This window comes from Gymnogyps californianus, chromosome 3 (assembly GCF_018139145.2).
Source record: "Gymnogyps californianus isolate 813 chromosome 3, ASM1813914v2, whole genome shotgun sequence".
In the NCBI taxonomy this organism is placed as follows: Eukaryota; Metazoa; Chordata; class Aves; order Accipitriformes; family Cathartidae; genus Gymnogyps; species Gymnogyps californianus.
In genome coordinates this window covers 48,840,536-48,862,913 of record NC_059473.1, presented here as the reverse complement: position 1 = coordinate 48,862,913, position 22,378 = coordinate 48,840,536, and the positions used below count along the sequence as shown (strand labels likewise).

The 22,378-nt window shown below is 37.6% G+C and overlaps 1 protein-coding gene across 12 annotated transcripts in view; it reads left to right on the top strand.

Moving 5' to 3' along the window:
- AFDN (afadin, adherens junction formation factor) overlaps window positions 1-22,378 on the top strand; it is a 133,415-nt gene that overhangs the window by 17,445 nt on the left and 93,592 nt on the right. For 7 of the 12 annotated variants that reach the window (XM_050895094.1, XM_050895092.1, XM_050895090.1 and 4 more), the window contains exons 2-3: window positions 20,434-20,629; window positions 22,254-22,369. In XM_050895094.1, the coding sequence (XP_050751051.1) occupies window positions 20,434-20,629; window positions 22,254-22,369 (312 nt within the window). The remainder of the gene's footprint in view (window positions 1-20,433; window positions 20,630-22,253; window positions 22,370-22,378) is intronic. The other 5 variants (XM_050895097.1, XM_050895095.1, XM_050895093.1 and 2 more) reach the window with 1 other exon arrangement.

The window sequence follows — 22,378 nt, the reverse complement described above, 5'->3', positions numbered from 1 at the left end:
ACTTCCTAGGTACATACTGGTGTGCCAACTAAATTAAGTTCAGAAAATAAGATCTCTCGTCTGCAAATTGAAATTAAGGAGAGATTTAAGTTGAATTGGGTGCCTAGTATTTTGAGATTGATAAGGTGAACCACAAGTGGATTTTTCTCCTTAGAATAAGACTGTTATCTTCTTTCCTTTTTTTTTTTTTTTTTTTTTTTTTAAAGTGTGCAGGAGGAAGGCTGATCCTCTAACTGTTTTGTCGATTTGGGGCTTTTTATTTCATTTTGGTTTTTTGTTCATGAGAACACTGAAACAAAGAGGCTTCTCTTAGTGTCTGAAGTTCAGATACTGTTTGGGCCTCTTTCCCTCCTCCTGCCTCCTATGTATACTTGTATGAAGTGAATGACTGAGAAGCTTGAAACTAGATTGTTAATGTAATTAGACCAGTGTTTCTTCATTCTTCTCTTGATCTCTATTTTGTCTTGGTCTACCACACTTTCCTTTCGTTCCCGCTTTCTGAGTTTGTTTTCTTCTGATGTTCTGTTGCTTTGTGGTGTTCTCCTCAAAATCAAGTTGTACTGCTGTGGTTAGCATGTGATTATTATTAATAATAATATTTCCACCCACTCCCGCCCTCCTGTGCCCCACATACCCTGTAGCAACTAGAGGGTAGTAACAAATTGGTATTGATGGTGGTGAATCACTTTCCCTGTTGCACTCAGATGCTTGTCTGGAACTTCAGAACTGAACTGTGTTCAAAAGTAACATATACAACCTAAGGAAATCTCACCAGTTTGAGGGTATAGGGAGGGCAGGGAATACTTAATTTCTTACTTTTTTTTTTTTTTTAAAAGCCTGTTCTTCTGAGTTCTTGCCTTAAATTTCTGTGTTTGTCTTGCCTTTTCTGATCTTTCATTGCTTTTTGGTTGTATAAGCTTTCTTGAAGAATGAAGAGGACTTAAATGTTAAAAGAATCATCCTGAAAATTCCTGATGACCTATTTATGTTATAAAATATCACTTTGTATTCTTAAAGGAAAAATGAGTTAGAGGCTAGTCTTAGTATTTTGCACTGGTGAATAGAGTAAGCAAGCTTATTTTAGAGCCGCTGTACAGTGGTTCACCTGATAATATTTGAAAAAATGTTTTCAGGCTTACAGTTCACTTTATCCATATTAAAAGTGAAATCATTATGCAGTTCACTAACTACAAATGTGTTCTGCAAAATAAAACTTTTCGAATGCCAGTGAATAGTCAGTAGTGGAACAGGTTGCACAGGGAGGTTGTACAGTTTCTGTCTATGGAGATTTTTAAGACCAGACTGGATAAAACTGCAAACAGCCTGATCTGACCTCAGAGATGACCTTTCTTTCAGCAGGAGGTTGGATTGGAAACTCCTGAGGTTCCTTCCTCCCTGAATTATCCTGTGATCCTACATGGATGAATGGTGTGTGGGCCCATTCCAGTTTATTTCCATCTGGGATGGATTGCATTGCATTAGTTGGAGAAATGACTCTTGATATGTGTGGTAGAACCACTTACATAGATTTTACTGTCTCTCGTCTCTACCAGTTGGACTCTTACCTGAAGAGAAATTTGAAAATGTTATGCTGCTACTTAAACTATTTAGCTTTTTTTCATCCCTTCTTTTGTCATGGCCCTTCTTGTGACATACACGTAGGGACATCTCAGCATTGGAGCTTTCCTGTTCGTCTTGTCCTCTGTTATTCTGTGCTTGGAGGTCAACTTGTGTAAATTAAGGGTATCTGCCTGCCTGGCTGGTGTAATAATTAGTGTTTTCTGCAGGAGAATAGTCTTGGAAAATCAATTAGCCTGTCCTCCATAGATGTTTAAATAAGATCATAGGATACTTTGGTTTGGAGGACACCTCAGGAGGCTTCTAGTCCAACATCCTGCTCAAAGCAAGGTCAGCCCTGAGGGCTTTCTGGCCTCAGGGCTTTCCCAGTAGGGTCTTGAAAACCCCTAAGGACCAGGTACTACACAACCTCTCTGGGCACCCTCCTCCACTGCTTGACTGTCCTAATGGTGAAAAAGCTTTTCCTTATATCCAGTTTAAAGGCCTCTATTGTTTCAACTTATGTCCGTTGTCTCTTGTCCTCCCACCATGCACTACTGTGAAGATCCTTGCTGCATCTTCTTGACGGCCTCCTTGTAGATACTGTGGGCTGCTTTGTAGGTCTCCCCAAAGCCATTTCTTCTCCAGGGGGAACAAACCCAGTTCCTTCCGTCTCTCCTCCTAAGACAGTTCTCCAGTCTCCTGACTGTCTTGTGGCCCTCTGTCCTTCCTGTATTGGTGGTCCAAAACTGGACTGATGGGTAGAGGAGGATAATCACTTTACTTGATCTAAAGCCTGTACTCCTATTAATACAGCTCAGGAGGATGTTGACCACCTTTGCTGCCAGGGCATGCTTCTGAATCATCTTCAGCTTGCTGTCCACCGGGATCCCCAGGTCCTTTTTAGCAGAGCTGCTCCCCAGCCAGTCATTCTTGAGCGTGTGTTGTTGCAAGACATTATTCCTTTCAGGGGCAGGACTTTGCATTTGTCCTCGTTGAATTCCATGGAATTAAAAAAAGCTCAAAAACCCAAACAAAAACCAAAGCAAAAAAACTCCACCAAAACGCAAACCCCCACCTTGTAGAACTTCCTCTGGCAAAACATTTAGGCAGGTTGCTTGAGTGCTTTGAATATTGAAATGCTTAGATCCTTTTTGAAGTTGAGCACAGCATTCTTCTACCCCTCTCCTACCCAACTTTTATGACTGAAAGTACCTTAACGTTTCAGGATCACTTTATGTATCCTTTGATTTAGGCATATGTTGAAGGAACATACTTTGCTTATATGATAGATTGCGGGGGGAGATTGGATGAGGTCCTAATACTGCAGGACAAGAAGTGATTGTAAGTTGTCTAAATTCCACTCTGTTTTGTTCCCATTTTCTGCTCCTGTGTTTCTTTCTTCTCCGGATCACACACCTGTATGAGTTACTGCAATAGATACTTGCAGTGAATGAGTTATGCTGGATTATTTTTGTTGATATGTGTTTATTGTGAATAGTATTTGCTTTCACTCCTGATTATTATTAGCTTTATAATACTGTATTTTGTGCAGTACAGTGTGTTGACTAGTTAAACTCTCCGTACTGAACCTCACGTTCTTTGTGTTTCGAAATCTGCCATTGTGATATGGGTCTATGTGTGATGCCTAAAAGAAGTCTTAAAAAACCAGCACATGTTGCTTGGGGCAAGTGGTAGCTGCTGAATGTATCTTGCATTTGTGATGTTTAGAAACAAGAAGTTTTATCTACGAAATGTTAATTTTAACCACAGAAAGGTCTTTTTTCATGGTATCAGAACTTCAAAACATCTGGTATAGTTGTTTAGATATGGAGATTATGTCAATTGCATGGAAATATAGCTATGGTGATAGTGTAACATTTTGGGTGGAAGAAGTGCTGAAGTACTAGTTTGAAAGTAGGCTATAATCTCATCTGGCTACAGATGTTTAATATTACTATTTGTCACTTCAGTGGGGCATTTTTACCATTAAAATTTAAATTACTACTTTGAAACTTGGGTAGTATTAATCTGTTAATTCTGTAAATGTTCCAAGGCCAGTATTAACATAGCAGGAATTTAAAACTGAAATAAGCCAAACAAGTAAAACCCCCAAAACTCGTTAAATTTTATATGTTGATACTAAATTTAAACAAAGCTTTAAATCACCTTTCCTGCATGTTATGTTGGAATCTATTTTGATGCAAACTTGCTACCCATTCTTAAGTAGCTAAGTTACCGCTTCAGCTGATAACCCCCAGGTCCAGATGCTTGTTGTTGGATTTCCACCCAAAAAACATGGTTAAAAAGGTTTATTACGCACTCTGGAAAATCAGTAGGTCAGGACTGGTTTGTCCCAGAGGTTCAGAGATCACAATCTGGAGTTCCTCAAGAAAAATACCCTTCCAGAAGCCTCCTTTCATAAATGGAAGCTGTTCAGCTGAAGACAGCCGCAGCAGTGTGCAGTGGAGAGAGACTGCCTATGTTATGACAATATGAAGCCTTAACGTTGAATGAACAAACTCTTGAAGGAGCTATTGAGTTGTATTCTGTAAGATCTGTAACCATCTGCTCTCAATTCTAGGAACGAAGCTGCTGCCTAGTCTAAGCAATTTACAAATACAGAAATGTATTGTTTATTTTTAAGTGCATTATTCCAGACCAGGGGTGGATAGGAAGTGTGAGGAAGAAAGCAGTAATGTGAGGGATGCTGATGTGTTGATTAAGCATTCAGCTGTTCCTGTCTCCTCCCAACTCCACACCCCCAGTCTTGTAATTGGTGATCTGACCAACCTGCCCTCTGAAACTTCCTCACTCTTCTGTAAGCAGCTGGTAGCAACCCTTTGTGAAACAAGGAGCAAGCTGCTATGAAATGATCGGGCAGTACTGGTTTAGTTGCTCATCTGTTGGAGTAGATTTGTTGTGATGCTTAAATGAGAAGTGAGCGACTGTCATTTTTTTGAGTTTTGAGCACTTAATCAACTGAATCAATCCCATACTTATCTTTCAGCCGCTCACCATGACTAAAAGTGAAGCCAGATTCTTATCTTACCTGGTATTGCAACAAAATGATAATTCGAGATGCTTTCTATAATTTTAAAGAAGTAATGAAATATCAGTGTTTATGAGTGGAAAAAGAGCTGCCTTGCTACTGTTTGGAAATAGAAATTTTTCAGAAAACATGAATAGTCTTGCACAGAACACTAAATCTAATTAGAGACTCAACCCCAAAATATTTGAAAGGATAAGATCAACAATTATAAAATAGTAACTCAAACTTTTTTTTTAACTTGGGCATATATCTCAGCTCCATTGTTTGAAAAATTAATGGTGATTTCTGACCGAATTCCTTTTGACAAAAAGTCGCTAAAGTTGGTCTTTATGCTTGTACCACGATACCTTTTTCTAGATTATTTATGCTATTATGAAGAGAACTGCAAAGGAAATGAGGAGCTTCCTATGTAATCAAGTGGTCAACTGCTGTTTCCTCTATCGGGAATAGCGTTGGTGATTACTCACAGTCACTGCATTTGCATTGTTGTCCTGAGCATGGAATAAGAGACTCTGAAGCAGTAGGAGGGAAAGAGAAAATACAGTGGCCATGGCTGAAATACTCCAATTATAGGAAGAGAGTAGCTTTTTACTCCCATAGTTATGAGGTGCTTTCGAGTGCTTCTTTTTGATGACTCTTTGGTGGCACAATTAAATGTTACTTTTAGCAGGTTTAATTGAGCTTTTTTAAACACGTTTAACCCACCCTATCTCTGGATTGACTTTCTTAATTATGACCACTTCCTCAAGTCTCATTTTCTTTTAATAATTTTGCTTACTTTCCTCTTCTGGCCTGTTTTGTTGAAATGGTGCTACTGTGATCTCTGCAGGATGTTGGAGACTCTCAGAACTGTAAAACTCTGTCAGTGTTTGTGTGTGGACAACATCTGATGTAGTGTTTTGCAGAAGGTCTCTTGGCACCACTGAGTAATTCCTCCACCATTTGTGTCATTCCTACTTTAACTGAACCCTTGTCAGTATTGTCTTTTTATGCCCAGGACATGAAAAATATTTCAGAGGCCAGTGTTAGCAGACAGTGATTGTAGTTCTAATGTACTCTGGACTCATTGGCTCCTGACATTTTGGGGAAAAGGTTATTTCCAGTAGAAAATAGCATCACCTTGGTATTTGATAACTTTAGTTGTTATTTAGTTACTTTTAGCTGAAATAAAAGAAAGCTATATTTATTTCTATGCAATGCTACTCTTAGACTTTAGATGCTATGTCCTCTAGTATTATAAACAAACATATGACTTCCTTTCTCCTCAGTTAAATGATTTACTAATTGAAATATAGCCTGATTTTATTTTAATAGCCTTTCTTAGGCCTTTTATACTGAGTTTCAAATACCGTCTTACTTTCATAATGTTTTGTTTGTTGAGCCTTAGACAAGTGAAATAGATGTTTAGACAGGGATGATGAAATACCTGAATTCCCATAGATAACCAATTCATTACAACTATATGCTGTTAAAGCTAGCCTCTACCATGCTCCTGGCTGGTTGGGGTTCTGGATCTGCAGAGGCGTTCCTTGCTTCTGTAAACTATTGTTCTTGGTTAAGGGAAAAGATGAGGATGAGATTTCGTATTTATAGCTTAAGCTAGTAAAATGGCTTTCTAGCAGCAAAAGAGTGCTCCCTTCACCCCTTCTTCAATTGAGCGGTTTTTTTAATCCCTCCTTTATGCTGGTATTGGGTCTTATGTGACTCAATGGTGAAGTTCTTAAGAAAGCTGGGGGACTAGGATTAATTCTCCTTGGGCTTTTCTCTCTGAACTAGCTCATTAGAGTTCACTTAAATGCTTGTGTTGAAGCAATTGAAATGACACGTAGCTGGAGGGGGGGTAGGTAGGGAAAGGGAAAGCCCCTTCAAATGTAACTGGTAGTTGCCATTGGATTAGCTTAATATCGTGCTCTCCCTCACTGCCACGGACAAACAGGACACACGGAGTAATTTTTCTCCTGATGTAACCTTGCAGTAATCGGTAATTAGGGACTTTAGGGGAATTTATTTCTAGGTCTATGTGAATAGTACATTCCATGTTCTGTTCTAGTAATAGTAACGTGGAGGATACATAAAAGAAGAAAGTATTCAGGTATAGAGATTTTCTTGTTAAATGAACCTGTGAACAGAGCAAGACCTTTCAGCCAATGAACTTGCTTCCAGTCTGGCAAAATAGACACTATTGTAGATGGGAGCAAGTGTGGAACCCCCTAGGAGAAAAGGAAACTGGTAGGTAATTGGAAAGTAAAATGCTTCTTCATGAGAACAAGGGTGCCAGCTCAAGTACAAAGCATTAAAGTGTATTGTTATGTTGATAGCTACACGGTATCTTCTGTTTCAAATCTAAAAGTAAATAGAGTAGTGAGGGAGTAAAATCAGAACCAAAGCAATATTTTGGTTGTGCAAGTACCTTAGTAAGAAATCTGTTTATGTTTAGGACTACTTTGAACTAGCTTTTGTGTTAGAATGGAGGAATTTGTTTGTAGTATGAGAATAGTCAAAAGAAAGCTTCACAAAACAGTGAGTGCAAAATCACTGTCAGTCTGAAGATACTGTAGATGGTGTTACTGCAGAGAAAGCCCTTTTTTAACTTGTCAGCAGTTGTTTTTAAATGCAACTAACTGAAGCTGAATGTCATTCATCAAGCATGGTGCTTGATGAAATTGTTGCCAAAGATTATACAACAGGATTAAGTAGAATTTGCAGAGAGAAGGCTATCAACAGATAAATTTTACCAAAGTATTACAACTACTGTAAAGATTTTTTCCAAGCTATCTGTGCCCTTGGTAGTCCTGTCAACCAACATTAAGATAACTAACGGCATTAATAAGCTGCTTCGTAGGTTTTAAGAATTGACCTGATTCCTTTAAATAAAAAAATAAACAAGTCATTCAAAATGATAATTCCTGGAGTTTTTGAGTGACAGAATTTAAAAAACACCGCTTTTTTGGACTCTCTCTCCTGTTTGGAAGTTGCGACGTGGACCCAGTATTTCTTTTAAATGTTCAAAAAGGTTACAGTTAATGCTTCTAATCATGTCTAAAAGTGTGTGGCATTTTCATGTGTAAATTTGGCTACCTGTTTGGTTGTACCTGTAGTGCATGAATATCCTTTTTCTGGATGTATAGGAGAAGTAACTGAAAGGATGTCTTAGCTTTTTGTGTGTGTGTGCTCAAGATGAAACTGCATATAAGCACTGTGGTTTTGCATCTTTGGCTATGACACAGACGATCTCACTAAATTTCATTCAACAGTGCGGATTTTGGGTTTGGGTTTTTTTACAGAACTAATATTATAGATGATGATGATTATATAGCCTGAAGTATGGTTGTTTTGTTCTTAAAAAGGAAAGGGGAAGGTAAGTATTTCAGGTAGAGAGGAAAAATAATAATAGTTCAAAAAGAGGTCCTTCCCCCTATTTCCATAGTATTTGTTACAACAAAATTGCATTTAGGCTACATTTTGAAATGGTATTATTCCTTCAAATCTGCTTGACTAACCTAATTTACTTGGAAAATAACTTTTTGAAATCCAGTCAAATGTTGGATTTGAATCATTATGATCTGGAATGTATGAATTTAATGATTGTAGACCGAATTCCAAGACAGTGCGACAGTAATTGTGCAACTGGAACGAATTTAAATGTTGCACATTAGTGTCTCTTGAGGTAGTAAAATGGGTAATAAGGTTAATGAAGCTGGCAACAGTCCGGTGCAATTCCTGTGCTATCACATTGCTTTTTGGCAAGATCTTGACCTGCTATAAAACCTTTAGCAATGTCAGTTTGGCAGTGAGCTCTTAACAGTGCTGTAAACAAGAGAACACAAATTGAGAGTGTTTTTTGTGTTTGGGACCCCTTTCTTCCCAAATTTAAGTGCACAATAATCCCTTGTTGGACTGCCTATTTTGCATTTTGCCAGGTAGCATCCTCTTACGTTTTGTTTGGCTGTATAATTCTTCATATCCACAGCTACCCTAAGGTCTCCCAGAAAAGAAGTAAATACTTTGCTCCTTTTTAAAATGTTTTTAAAGTGGGTCCGCCCTGTCTCAGAGGATAGAGCGGGACATTTGGGAACTGCGGCTAGTCAAGAATAGATTCTGTGTTAAGGTAAGGGTCTAAGCACATTTTGGTGTCGTATGGGTTTTTGATTTTTCTTTTTTTTGTTTGGTTTTGAAGTGTTTTTTGTTGGTTTTTTTGTTGGATGGGTTTTTTGGTTGGTTTTTTTTTTTTTTTTTGGTAAAGTCTTCAGTTTTTTTCAAGTAGATTCCCTACCGCAGTTTGTCTACTCCAGGAGAATCAGGTGCTTGTTTCCTTTTAGGCTTGTTAGCATTCCTGCTTTAAACTCCTGACTAATTAGCCTGGTTGCCAGAGCACTTGCATGCAGAGTATCAGATGGCACCCGCGTTTTTCTAGTTCAGTCAGTGTAGCTGGGTGTCTTAACCCTGTATGGTGCAGATTCCAGCTCATCCCACACGAGTTAGAAACTAATGTAACACAATGAAGTTTGTCATTGCACAGTAGAAGTTGGGTCAGTCTTTCCTGGCTGTGTCAGCAGAAAAATAAATAGATGACATGACCCCTGGTTGCGTTGTGTAAAAATGACCCTATTTTTATGGTTTCTTTTGATACTCAGTTGCATCATACTAAAGCCTGATACTAAAATAGTAAAAATGCAGTGCTAGTTACAAGAAATTAATCCAGACAGCTGTTTATTTAAAGGATTGTTGCTATCATGTTTTTTTGTCATGCAATGAGAGCTTTTTTCCTATGTTTCCAGTATACAGGTTATACTGAGAGCAAATAAAAATGCATACTTTGTTGGGTGAATGTCAGACAGTTGAAGTGAGGATGGTTTCTGAGCTGCTCTGTGTATTGGTTGGTGTCAGCCTATCAGTGGGCACCAGCTCATCAGATTTGATTTTTAATTGATCTATTGGTTGTTAGATTGAACCTTCAGCCCCTGTGAGGTTGCCGCAGTAAGTCTTGTCAGATAGAGACAAGACATCAGTCTTAATTTAGTTTCCACTACGTAGTGTGTATACTTCTGGACACTAGAGAATCCATGTAGGAGGGAAATGTTAGGAATAATTTGATTTGCGCCACCTGTAATGAAACTGTGATCAGCTTTGGGAAGGACAGCGACAAGAAACTAGGCTTGATGAGTTTGATTGCTGGTGGAAATGCTTGTTTCAATACTGCAGCTTTCTGTTGTTAAGTAGATCGGCATTTCTGTTAGAGATATCTATTGCTCCTTGAGTGAAAATTATCTTTTCAGTTTTTAGTAGTTTCACTGATTAATTTGAAAACTAGTTGTACTGTCATTTTTTTATGAATTTAACATTATTCCTAATAAGTTCCTCTGCCGAAGTTTTATTATAGAGGAAAAAATTTGATCTTTTTAAATTCTAGAGAAATTATTGTGTAACTCCAGTATCCAACAACTCGTGCAGTATGCCTGTTATGGAAATGCCCTCAAGACGACAGTATTCTAAACTTTAGTTTGTGACTTCAAAAAATTTGTTTATTTTTCTAAATGTCATGCGTTTGTGGAATGAGTCTTTAAAATATTTGAGAGATTTGCTGTTCCTGTAGCAGGCCACAATTTCCACTTAGCTCATCAGGACTGTCAGTCTCTTCTAGGACACAGTTCTACCCTATCAGTGTCAGCATCCTCAAGAGAACTTTTTTTGGTGATGATGCCACTGTACAGATGAGCTAGAACTACATTTCCCTTGAAAAATTTCCATTTAGATCTTCACTTCTAACATGCAACATTCAAAATGCACCTTTGAAAACCTGCTTGCCTCTAGCTTTAAAATTCCACTTTGAAAGTAGGATTGTCACTGTACGTAGAAACAGCTTATTGCTGTGCTGTTATACTCTTAACTGTTCCTTCAGAAATGTATAAACACTGCATGAGAAAACAGAAATACAATTAAGTGTTGCCTGGGTGCTGTCAAGTCAACCAGACGTGCTGCTGCTGCTGATACCATGCTGTTCAGCAGGTGTGAAAGTGAGAGCAGTCAGATTAGGTTGGATAGATGAGCTGCTGGCTGCTACATGTCTGCTGCCTCCTTTGGTCTGGTGCTTGTCTGACCTGTGCAAAGACTTCACAGCATGCCAAGCCAGCATAGCCTGAAACAAAAGGAAGTACCTGCTGGTTTATAATGCTGTAAAGTCTCTGTGCAGGGTCAGGTATGTGCTGATGCTAGTGCAAAAGTGGGAATAAAGTGTCTAGCTTGGCAGAGGCTGCTATTTCATGGTTCCTTCAAGTTAATACAAGGTGCCAGCAGAAGGACAGTTTCCTCCAACTGCTAGCACTGACACAGTTTCCTCCACGTTGAGTGGAGGGGAAAAAAAAAAAAATCCCTTCCGAGTTAGTTAACCTGATTCATGTTGCTGTACAGCTGCAGGATGCTGGTGCTTGGCATAAGGGAGGAGGTGGGAATAAGTCTCTCGGTATGAGGAAGGGCTTTCTGCAGCAGCTAGAGTTTCTGTTGCTTTAAAGTGACTATGTGCCTACACTTTTAATGTTAAAGTGAGTAAGGGCAGTCTTTTTTGTGGCCTGATTCATGCCTGAAGATGCTTAAATACAGGGATTGCAGCTCTGCAGGTTGGCAAGTAGCAATGCCAATGAAAAATCAGACTTCCAGTGCCTGAACTTTCGTTCTCCCCCGTACAATTTTCCTGTTGTGTTTTGTTTTGAGGTGAATGTAATAACCTGTTCCTCTTCCTCCAAATCAGACTGACTAAAAGGAACGGTCTTTAACACAGTAAATAATATGGAGAACTCTGATTTATTTCAACTTTTTTTTTTTTTTTTAAGACATGGCTGAAAGATGCCATAGTGGATTGTCTGTACTTCTGATTCTTCTCCTTTAAGTTTTCTGGAGTTGCTCATAAGCATTTGGTTGTTAGTTCCACAACAGTGACAGGTTGTAGGTAAATAGAGAAAGGTAAGCAATGTGTTCTTGAGGCCCATTACTGTTCGTTATTTTTGCTCTTGCTTTTAAATATGTCATGGCTAATTCAAAGGAGGCTTTGTTTTGGTTTTGACTGGCTTTTTACCTGGTTTCAAATATGATTGAACTCTGCCCGTATCTCTGTTTTGTTGTTGGAGACTGTTTCAGGGTATTTTGGTACACCAAATGTGTGTCAATTACTTTTCATTTTTTTCTGTCATGTCATCTCCTTTAAACAATTTTCCTAATAATAATAATTTTATTTAAAAACTTTTTTGGGTATATTTTCAAAGTGTCTATTGACAGTGACTACCAGATCCTCAGTATTATGGTATTGGGAGAATCACTGAATGACATCAGCATCAACACAGTTTATAAAGGATAGTATGATTTAACCTGGGGGTACGATTTAACCTGGGGGTACGATTTAACCTGGGGGTACGATTTAACCTGGGGGTACGATTTAAGTTGTATGTATTGCATTTTTTAATTTAATCAGTCTAGTTTAATGAATGATTAAATAGTTACAGAACTGTTGGTAGTGCTTATTGTTGAAAATATTTTTGTCTTAATGTTTTTCAGTTAACTGTAGTAGATTTCATTTTGTAAGAACAACAACCTACATTTTCTCTGGTTAAATGTGAAAGGTTAAATGATGCTGTCCATCACAGCTTAACGAAAAATGTCCTGCAGGTGGCAGACAGTTGCTGTGTGTTGCAAGTGCTGTTAAGATTTTGCCGATCACTTACTGTAGGTTTGAAAATTAGAGTTAGAAGGTTAAGCCTATAATGCTTTTGCAGAGCACCCTTGGCAGATTTTTGTTTATTTTTAATGGTAGCTGCTTCTGGAGTCATAAATCTTGCTTGAAGACACTTCATGTTGCTTATATAACAATGTCTTTTGCAGAAGGTTGTGAAAACTTACATGTTTTCAGAATGAAGCATGATTGATGGCTGCATACTGAGTCTGGTGGCTTTGGCAAAATACCATTCTGAAAACAACTTTTTTTTTGTTTTGAAGTAGGTAGGAAATATTCTGGTTCATCTGCCTCGTGTAAATGGGTCTGTTCTGAAGTTTAATTTTTTGAACTGTGAGGTGTAACTCACCAGGAAAATATTCAAAATTACAGTAATGTTTGTTTCATCCCAAGAGTTATTATATTAATCAGTCTTGCTATGTGGGCGGATAGGTAATAGGAAGTAGGGAGAATGCATATAAAGTATACAGTAGAATATTTACATCAGTGATAACTCAAGGTTCACATGGGCATTCAACCTGCATTTATGAAAGTAAATCCTTTTTTAGGGTATGTGTTATATTTATAGACATGAATTTTGGCCTTAGCTTAAGATTTTATTTGTGTAGCATTTGTCATATACTGCAGTGAGTTTTGCATTTACTTCATTGCATTACATTTATATTATGAAAATGTTTGTAGTACCTCTTGTTTTTTGATCTTGAGGCTTTGTTTCATATTGTAGTGGGGCTGGTTCCTAAGATGTAGTTTTCTTCAGGAAAATAAAGAGGGGGTTTCATTTAGTTATGCTCCTTGTGTTGTGGGTTATTGATAATTCTCTCTGATAGAAAGCTCAGCTGTTGGTCCTGCTTCTGTGAACATTACGGTATGCATAAATTGTTGTGGCAGAATGAGTCATTCTGTAGTGGAAAGTCTTTGTTGATCCAGGTGTTAAAGGTTTGGAAGAGGAAATAAAGCTGATAAAAATGATTTTTATAGGAGCTGTTTTTTCATCTGTATTGTTCTTCCTCTCTTCTCTTGGAACCATTTAGGGTATTCTGTCATTAATCTTGAAGCTGCACTTTTTGAAGCTGTCTGATAAACTGTAGCTTAGCAAGAACATTGCTTTTCTCCGCTACATGGAAAACAGTTTGTAACAGTTAACAGGAGGTGGGGTTTTTTGGTTTGGTTTTTTTTTGTGTGGGTTTTTTTTTTTTTTTTTTTAAGGACTACTTGGAATTCCTTTTTAATAGTTGGCTGTAGAGTCTGCGTACAAAAATACTGTCTATCCTTTAGTTTCAAGTTGAGAATTCACTGCTGGGAATGTGTGCTTAGAAACCTGACCCTCATGTAATTTCAGTGCTTACTCCCTTAGTGATTTAATATGCTTAGGTTTTAAAATCTTGTAGGAATTATTTTTTTTAGTATTTATATATTCATTAGAATTGCACAGATTTGTTGCGTACTTATGGCTTTTGGAGGGACAAAGGAAGCAATTCCATTCTACTCTGTAGAATGTCAACGGGTCAGGTACAAAGGCGTTACGTGAATGTTTCAGAATATCCTGCAGTGATAATACTGTTGTTATGATGACCTGTTATATCAATATTGTGACCTGAATTTGTTTGAAATCAACTTGTATTTGCTTTAATTCTAATTGTTGCACTGTGGATTGGTTTTATTGTGATTTATATCCTATTAGCAAAACTCCTGAGCAACAAGTACGTGTACCTGAATAATAATTGCAGCTTAGTTAGGAGTTAGTCTTCGGTAGATTTTTTGCCTGTAGAATTTGAATGGGGCAGGAAGAAAGATGTGACATTCTTAATGCTGGTTTTTGGTATTTTCTAGATGCAGTCATGCAGAATGCTGCTTGCAAGGCAAACACTGTTATCAATGCAGCTAAAAGAGATCAAGAATAGGTTCTTGGAGGGGTTACAGATGAGCGTTTCTGAAGGGAAACTTGTATATTCTCTACTGCTCCAGAGATTGTATAGTTTACAAAATGGATAGCGTGTAATATGCTTAAGTGTTGAAATATGTATTGCTTTGTAATTGATATGGGTGGGATAGTAGTTTAAAAGCCTGTGAGTATTCTTTGCCTGGCTTGTGGGAGTAGTGATCTTGATCTTCTCGTTCATTGCTGTGCCCTACATATTGGGATAATACTCTCTCATTACCTCCTCTGACACTTGAAAGGAGGAGTTTCCTTTCTCGTATGTGAGCATGGCTATGGATTACTGCTCCTGGATATTACTGCTTTGTTTGCAGAAGCCTCTGTGATTCTTCAGGAAGTCCAGGTTTCCCTTCTACAAATCCCATTGTGTCACATTGCAGGCTTTTTCCAAACCTCACTTACAGCACAGTCTTTTTATCTCTTTCTACTTGTTTTTCGTATTCCTTCTTGACGATGTTCTTCTCGTGTAAAAAGAATGGGACGATTGGAAGAAAGAGAGCTGGTTTTCTGTGGTGATCTTCAAATAACCAAAGTATTAAATACCTCTGTCTTCCATAACTGTTAACGCTTTTCATGTGTGTATGTAACCAGCCTCTGTAATCGGAGACAGAAGCTTGAGACGCTCTCCTCTGCCTCTTTTACTTATTTGCACTTCTGTATAACGTAACTTCGAATAAGTGATTACCTTGATTATTACTGTTTACTGCTTTAAAGCAGAAATACCTGCTTGATAGTAAGTAGCTGGGAGCTAGATTTAAAGATCAAACAAACCATTTTGAGAAACAAGAATCACTGCTGAAGCTTCATGGAAAACTTTGATGATTGATTTAGAAACTTGTATGTCACATTTTCAGTTTTAAATGTGACTTAAGTGAGCTGTGTGACTGTTATGTATTAAAGTTTGTTTGCTTCCTGCTTTTGTAGTGCTCTTTTTCAGTTGATGATGGTCTGAGGTCATCGAGGAGGATGTCAGAGGAGGGCGATAGCACTGATAACGCAGATGTTTTCTAAGAATATTTCATCAAAGCTTTTCACAATATTTTGTAGAATTTTGAAGTCTTTTCATATTGTGAAAGTGTTGTCTCAAGTGTGCCATTCTGATGCTTTCATGTGTTTTTATTTTCTTTTTCTGAAGACACACTTTTGGAACATTTAACCTGTTGGTTTTGAAGCAGTTACTGCCTACCATTGACTTTATGCAAAAAATCATAACTAAGTAGGTGAAGCACTTTTGTCATCTCTCTTTTGTGCCTAATGAAGAGGTGATAGAACTTTTACTTCTGTTTGTAAAACCAAGAAACAATGGTTAACTGGCAATTTTTTATTATATAAGTTGGAACCTTCTTTTGAGTAGGATATACTTTTGGAAACTAGTCTAAGTTCTTCTGACAGTGATAGAATGATTAGGCGTTGTATTTAAGGAGAATGGCCTTTATGATTTGAAAGGCTTAAAAAGAGCTGACTTTTTAAAAAAAGAGCAGTCTAGGTGATCCGAATTAAAATTTTGTGAAAATTGACTGTACTTGTGTAGCCAGAGACTGTTCTGTATGCTTACATTCCTACATAAGGAGCCATGGACTTGCGTAGCAGATACATAAAATATCTAAAATGTGATTAGACGAGAAAGCTAAAATTGCTTATGATGCATATAAACTCCCGAGAGGAACTTAAAAGAGCGTTCATATGCTTACGTAATTAGTCACTTTTGAAATCCAGAAAACATTCTAACTTCTTTTTGGTAATTTATAAATGGCAGTTCTTATCTTTAGAGAAAGATGGTTTTAAGAGATTTGTAAATGCTTTGGGGAGATTTCTCCACTTACAAGTATATGTTAGGCAGTAATAGATACTTGTATATCTATTTGGTTTAGGACAAGTGATTTTTATTCTTTAGCCTCTTCTCTTGACACAAGTCCATGTTATAAACTGCAGTGAACCTACCTGGTAATCTTGACAAAGAAATTCAGAAGTGAGTGAGTTTGAGGATGAAATGTACCTCTGAAAAATAAACGCTTTAATGCAGAGTTAGAGTGGAGAGTGGAAATTTAAGTGTGGTGCCTACCTTGTTGTCTTAATGTGAGTGGTGGCATTGGTCTCTGTGTTGTTATTGATCTGCTAAGCACGTGGCCAGAAAGTTAAATGTGTCTTGAACTGGAGATGATATATATTTTATATATATATATAAAAATATATTATATAAAATATATATAATATGTATGTGTGTATATATACACACATGTGATATATAATAATAATGAAGACTAGAGGGGGGTTTTGTTGTTTTTTTTTTTTTTTCTTTTTGTAGTCTCCTACTTTCCTAATTTTTTGAAATGTGAAACCAATTACTTCCATATCACTGAACACTTTTATTTAAATACTGTAATACTCTAGCAGTGCCCAAAGGAACAGTTTGGAACTTAGTGGAAATGAAACATTCAACTAACTAGAGCTTTATATTGGGAAGTGGTAGAGCATTGTGATGCAATTGTGCCGTCTAGCTTTTTTTTTTTTTTTTTTTTTTTAGTGGAAAATTGAGCAGGGGAGAGGGGGGGCATGGAGTGTGGGGACACAGCTCGAGAAGCCGCCATAGAAGAGGATGGGGGGAAATGGACAGTCAGTGGTCAATGCATTCAGTTGTTTTCATATCCAGATTGTCAAAGCAATGAAACAAAACTCAAGTGATGATTCTTCAGAGGAACACATTACTACTTTTCTAAAAGGAAAACAAAACTCGCTTTATACTGACATCATATCTTGAGTATTCAGAATGCAGTTTTGTAACCTCTCTGCTTTGTTTAGTGTCTGGAAGTAGAAATAAGTTTTAGCAATAAAACTTCAAATAATAATAATCCCATGGTGGTTTAGAGAGCTTCTTGAATTGTTTTCTAGATCTTCTCTGAATGGATCTATGTTGCACTCCCTTGCTCTTGAATCTCTGCTATGTTGTTGTAGAGAATTAAAAAAAATCTGTAGGATTAAAAGCATGGCTAATGGACAGTGGAATGTGTCCTCAGTAAAATAATCTCCTCTTCTTTAAAAAAAAAAAAATAAAAAATCAACTGGAACCTTATCTGTGTATAGGAACTCACATAATATGTAATGCCTGAAAAAAAGATTTGCAGCATACTTATTTTCTCTCTTAATTCTTGCTTCAGCAGTACCTTGAGATGGTGGTGGGGAGAACTTTGTGTAAAGGGAAATAAATGTTATAAATGGGATGTGATTATGCTTCATGACACTTCTGCAGAAAGCTCATATGTCATCGTCTTTTGCAACCATCAAACAAGTGGATCAAAACCTAAAGTTGGTTATAAAAATAGCCGTGGCTGTTTTGTGAAACATCATGGTTAAGGAGTATTTACGGAAGAGGCAACCATTGAAATCGGTCCAAAAGAGTGTGTGGGATGTGGCTCAAAATGTTACCTGTGAGAATGCTCTCTGTACAGAGATCATAACATGCTTAGATTCATTTTTCTTGCAAGAACTACAAAATTTTCCAACTGAATTGGAAATACAGCATAGCTACACTAGGGAAGCTCGTTAAAGCTAAAAGAGGCAACTAGTAGCAAAGTACTCACCGCCTGCTGAGAATTAAAGATGCCATGCTGAAGGTACAGACCAAAAGCATGCCAGCTATCAAGGGAAGTGTGAAAGGAAGCTGGCATGGCTGAACATCAGGCAAAGATAGTTATTAGAAAGCTGAAGTAGTATCCAAATGAGGAAAATTGTAAGGATATAAAATCTTGGCAAGTAGAATATAAAAGCATAAGATAGAACAAAAGAATTTGAGTAATACATTTTGAAAAGTCTTTAATAATAGCTGCCTTTCAGCACATTAGTAGTAGCAAACCTACCACAAGCCATAGGGCTGTGGGATGATCACTTTTTATAAAAGAAACTTTCAGAAGATAAGGTGATAGCAGAAAAACTTTACTTTGCATCTGTGTTCATTGTTGAAAATCTTGGAAAGGTTGCCCTGCCAAGAACCTTTTATGGGTAACTCATCAGAGGAATACTCTCAAATCCGCATTTATTAAGAGTTTAGAGAACAATTGGACAATGCGAAAGCAAGTTACTAGAACCAGATGATGTTCCTCCAATAACCATAGAAAGTGAGGGATGAAGTAACTTTACTAACTGGTATGTAATGACTACTTTAGCTAGACACCTTTAGGTCGTTGGATATAAACACAGTGTGAGGCCAATATTAAAAGAATGTTTACCCAGGATATTGTCTGTGCTGATTAGAAACTACAGTAACATACAGAATTCATGGACACGTGGTAATTATAATAGATTGTGGAAAGATCAACAGAGCTTTGTGAAAAGAAGTTGTGCCTCAAACCTTTTAGAGCTAACTGAAGGAGTTAGCAAGAATACATGTAAGGAAGTTCCAATTTGCTATGGTAGGTAGGATTTCCAGAAGTCGTTCGGTAGCCTTCTGCATGAGATGGGTAAGTCCTCGTATGGATAATTAGTTAATAATTAGAGACAGATAATTAGAGACAAGAAATGAAGTGGATAGGATGCTTTTCAGAGGTGAGTAGTAGCTGTTAAAAAATATTCAGGGTAGAAGAATTGAGACCCACCTTTGAATAATTGCAGTTAAGTCCAGAGTGGATGAGGAGGTGGCAGTTAAGCTGAAGTGAGGCATGTGGAACCTGTAACTCCTTGCAGGAAGGAACACTAGTTTGGGATTACAGTAGATAGTTCTGTGGGAACACTGATTTAGGCTCAGAAAGATTAATTCTATAAATTGTTAGGATAACAACAGAGAATAAAACAAAATCGGCCATTGTCTAGGTCCATGGTGCATTTGCATTTGACTGCTGTATTGGTGCAGGCTTGGGAGCGCCCTGGGAAGCACAGTGCTTACTTCTGTGTGTGTCTAGGTGACTGAGATGTTTGTCTTTGTGTAGGTTATAACACTTCTTTTTTTTTTTTTTCTTCTTCTTTGTGAAGGTCTCCAGAATGATAGAGTAGCTTCAGTGAGTATCTCGGGTTCTTTGCTGTTCAAAGAAATGTTGTGATGTGTTTCACATGATCAGATCTAGTACTCGAAAGGGCTGTGCTTAGCATGAAATCTACCACTGCACCCAACACCAAAGGATATATCTATTTCAAAGCCTCTGGAAAATGAAGACAGGAGCAATGTAGAGTAGACTTGGCAATGTCAACTAGGGCACTTGAATCTTCTTGATTTGCCCCTGAGTGCAGGGCCCCATGAGTGCTGGGATTTGTGCAAGGGGCAAGAGTCAGCCAGGTGGAGACTGCTGGGGAACTAAAATTTTAATTTGGAGTTGGTGTTCAGACCAGTAATGGAGTTGCATGAGCAGCCAGTATCCTACTGCAGTTTGGTAAGCTGGAGTGGAGGACAGGACTCTGATGGCTAAGGAAAATATTTGAGGATGTGAATTTACAGTAGTTTGAACAGCCTGATGTTGCAGCTGTGGTGTAGCCATCTGGTTAACAGTTGCAGTCCTTTTCTTCCCTCCGTTTCACCTTGTGTTGGTATTGGAGCTTTTCTCTCCTCCCAGAGTGTTTAGGGAGCTGTACCAAAGACTAATGTTTCTGAAAATATGAAATAAAACAAATCAAATGATTTAGCTTCCTGAACAGGCTGTTTCTGGGACAAAAAGGTGCCAACATACGAGAGAGGAGTGCATGAAGGGGGGGAAAGAGGAGAGAAAAGATGATGCTTAGGACTGCTGTGACAGAAGGCTGTTCTCTTTGAGACACATTGCTGTTCTTTGAGCATACTTAGCCTGCACTCTTACAGATTTGGGATACAGGGGCCTGCTCTGGGTAACAAAATATATTGAGACCAGTCTCGAGACGCATTTCTGGATTTAAAAAAAAAAAAAGTTTTTATTACTTGTCCTTCAGGTAAACCTGACAGTAGCTGTAAATTTGAATACTTAAAGATTCAAGTTTTAAATATTTCCAGTAATAGAGATTACTTAATTTCTTCTTGCAGAGTATCCTTGTTTCTTCAAGTTTATGGTGTCCTAGTTAGTAAATTCTGCTGTCCTCAAAATTTTGAAAACCAGTGCGATATTTGAATGTCTTATATTTTTGTACTATGTTTGTAACTAATAAACAATAAAAGAACTCTGAACCTTATAACTGTTAGCCAGCACTCAGATTTGTATTTTTATTTCTTTACAGGATCTGGAGTTTCATGGGGTAATGAGATTCTACTTTCAAGACAAAGCAGCTGGAAATTTTGCAACAAAATGTATCCGTGTCTCTAGTACTGCCACAACTCAAGATGTGATAGAAACTCTTGCAGAGAAGTTTCGACCAGACATGCGAATGTTGTCATCCCCTAAATACTCGCTTTATGAGGTGCATGTCAGTGGAGGTTAGTATTTATTCACAAAGTCTTTCCTGCATCCACACCACCTTCCTATCCACTGCCAGCCAAAATATCTTTAGGTTTGCCCCCAGCTTCTGAACCACATAAGACTTGGGTTTTTTGTTCCTAAGTATATTGCTACTAATTGTTATGTGGGGGAGTGGTATTTCAAAATGTAAGTACGCCTATCAGGCCTGCAGTTTATGTAAGTTTTGACTATGATCTATTAAATGCTGTACTTGACATCCTGTTAATTTGTTGACATTTGTGAGAGATTTGCTGTTTTTAGGACTAGTAGGTAAAGACTGAATTTATAATGGCAGAATAGGAGCGTTAAATTGGAGCACTTAAGAGTACATCCTCAGTTCTTTGATGTTGTGGGCCTTTGATAGGTAGCCTTATGCATGTTCCTTTACTGCTGAATTGGGGGAAGTTCAACATAGTATTGTTCGAAGCCACTGTGTTTCTTAAACAGATCCTTTCGTGTTACCTGTGAAGAACTTGGATATCTAAATAGCCTTTTGATGCTGCTAGCATTTGTGTCTCCCCACCCCAGTAGAAGGCTTCAGGTTGGAAGGTGGTAGTGTGTGTGGTGGTGGTGGAGACAGGAATAGGAGAAACTAGCTTTTTGTTGTGCTTTTTCTTTTTTGTACTTCGGAAGCTTACACAAGTGAAAGACTGAAAATAATTTAATTTGAGATAGAGAATGGAAATTTATTGGGATATATGTCACTTTTCATGGTCAACAAATGATGACTTGATGTGAATTATATGGGATTAGGGAAAAGTGCGTGTGTCATCACTAATTTAAGCAATGAATAGTGTGTGTTTTTTCTGCTATGTGTTAAAAAGAGATTTAAAAAATCTGTTAGCACTGTACCTGTAGTCAAAATGACATGGTTTCCTTTGCAGAGCAAGTTCCTGATGTTTAAAACGTGGCTCATGAGAGGCACCTCATTCAATAGGAGTGTTTCTCATTAAATAAAATGTAACTGCAAAGACATCAATCATTGTCTTGCTATGCATATGTAGTGTCTCCTACTTCTAGAAGGGAGATCAAATGGCAAAACTTGTTTAATTTTTTTCACCACTCAGATATTTTTCATATACTTAAAATAGATACAATACACTAAATGAAGTTTTGTCTAGTGTATGTGCATAATGGATTTTTTTTTTTTTTAATTTCATAATCTGGTTTATTTTTGTGCAGTCTTTCCAGAATAGTAGTTCTTGAGCCACAGTCAGACTGGTTAAATGTAAAATAAGGAAAATGAGTATTTGGAAGTCTCATGAAGTTATAAAGTTTGAAACATTATAACTGTAGATGTAACTTCTCCTCCTGAGTGATAACCTTGTGTTCCCAGGCTTAGTTCTGACAAAGGAAGTATGCAAGACTGCTTTATGTGGACCTTTAGCTTACGTAGATAGAGGTAATACACTTAGGCTGGTTGCTGGAAAGGGGACGTGTATTTCTACCTCTCCAGGCTTTCTGTCCCTATGCTTAACAGGGAAACATCAACTGATGTGTACTGTTAGCAAACCTTCTGTTTTTTTAAGAGCGTAACTTGTTTCTAAATATCTTTGCTCTTGAGGTGCCAAGTAACTGTTACTGCTTTTCATTTTTTTGAAGAAGAAAGAAGATTAGATGTGGATGAGAAGCCTCTTGTTGTACAATTAAACTGGAACAAAGATGATCGAGAGGGAAGATTTGTTCTCAAGAATGAAAATGATACGCTTCCTCCAAAGGTGAGTCTT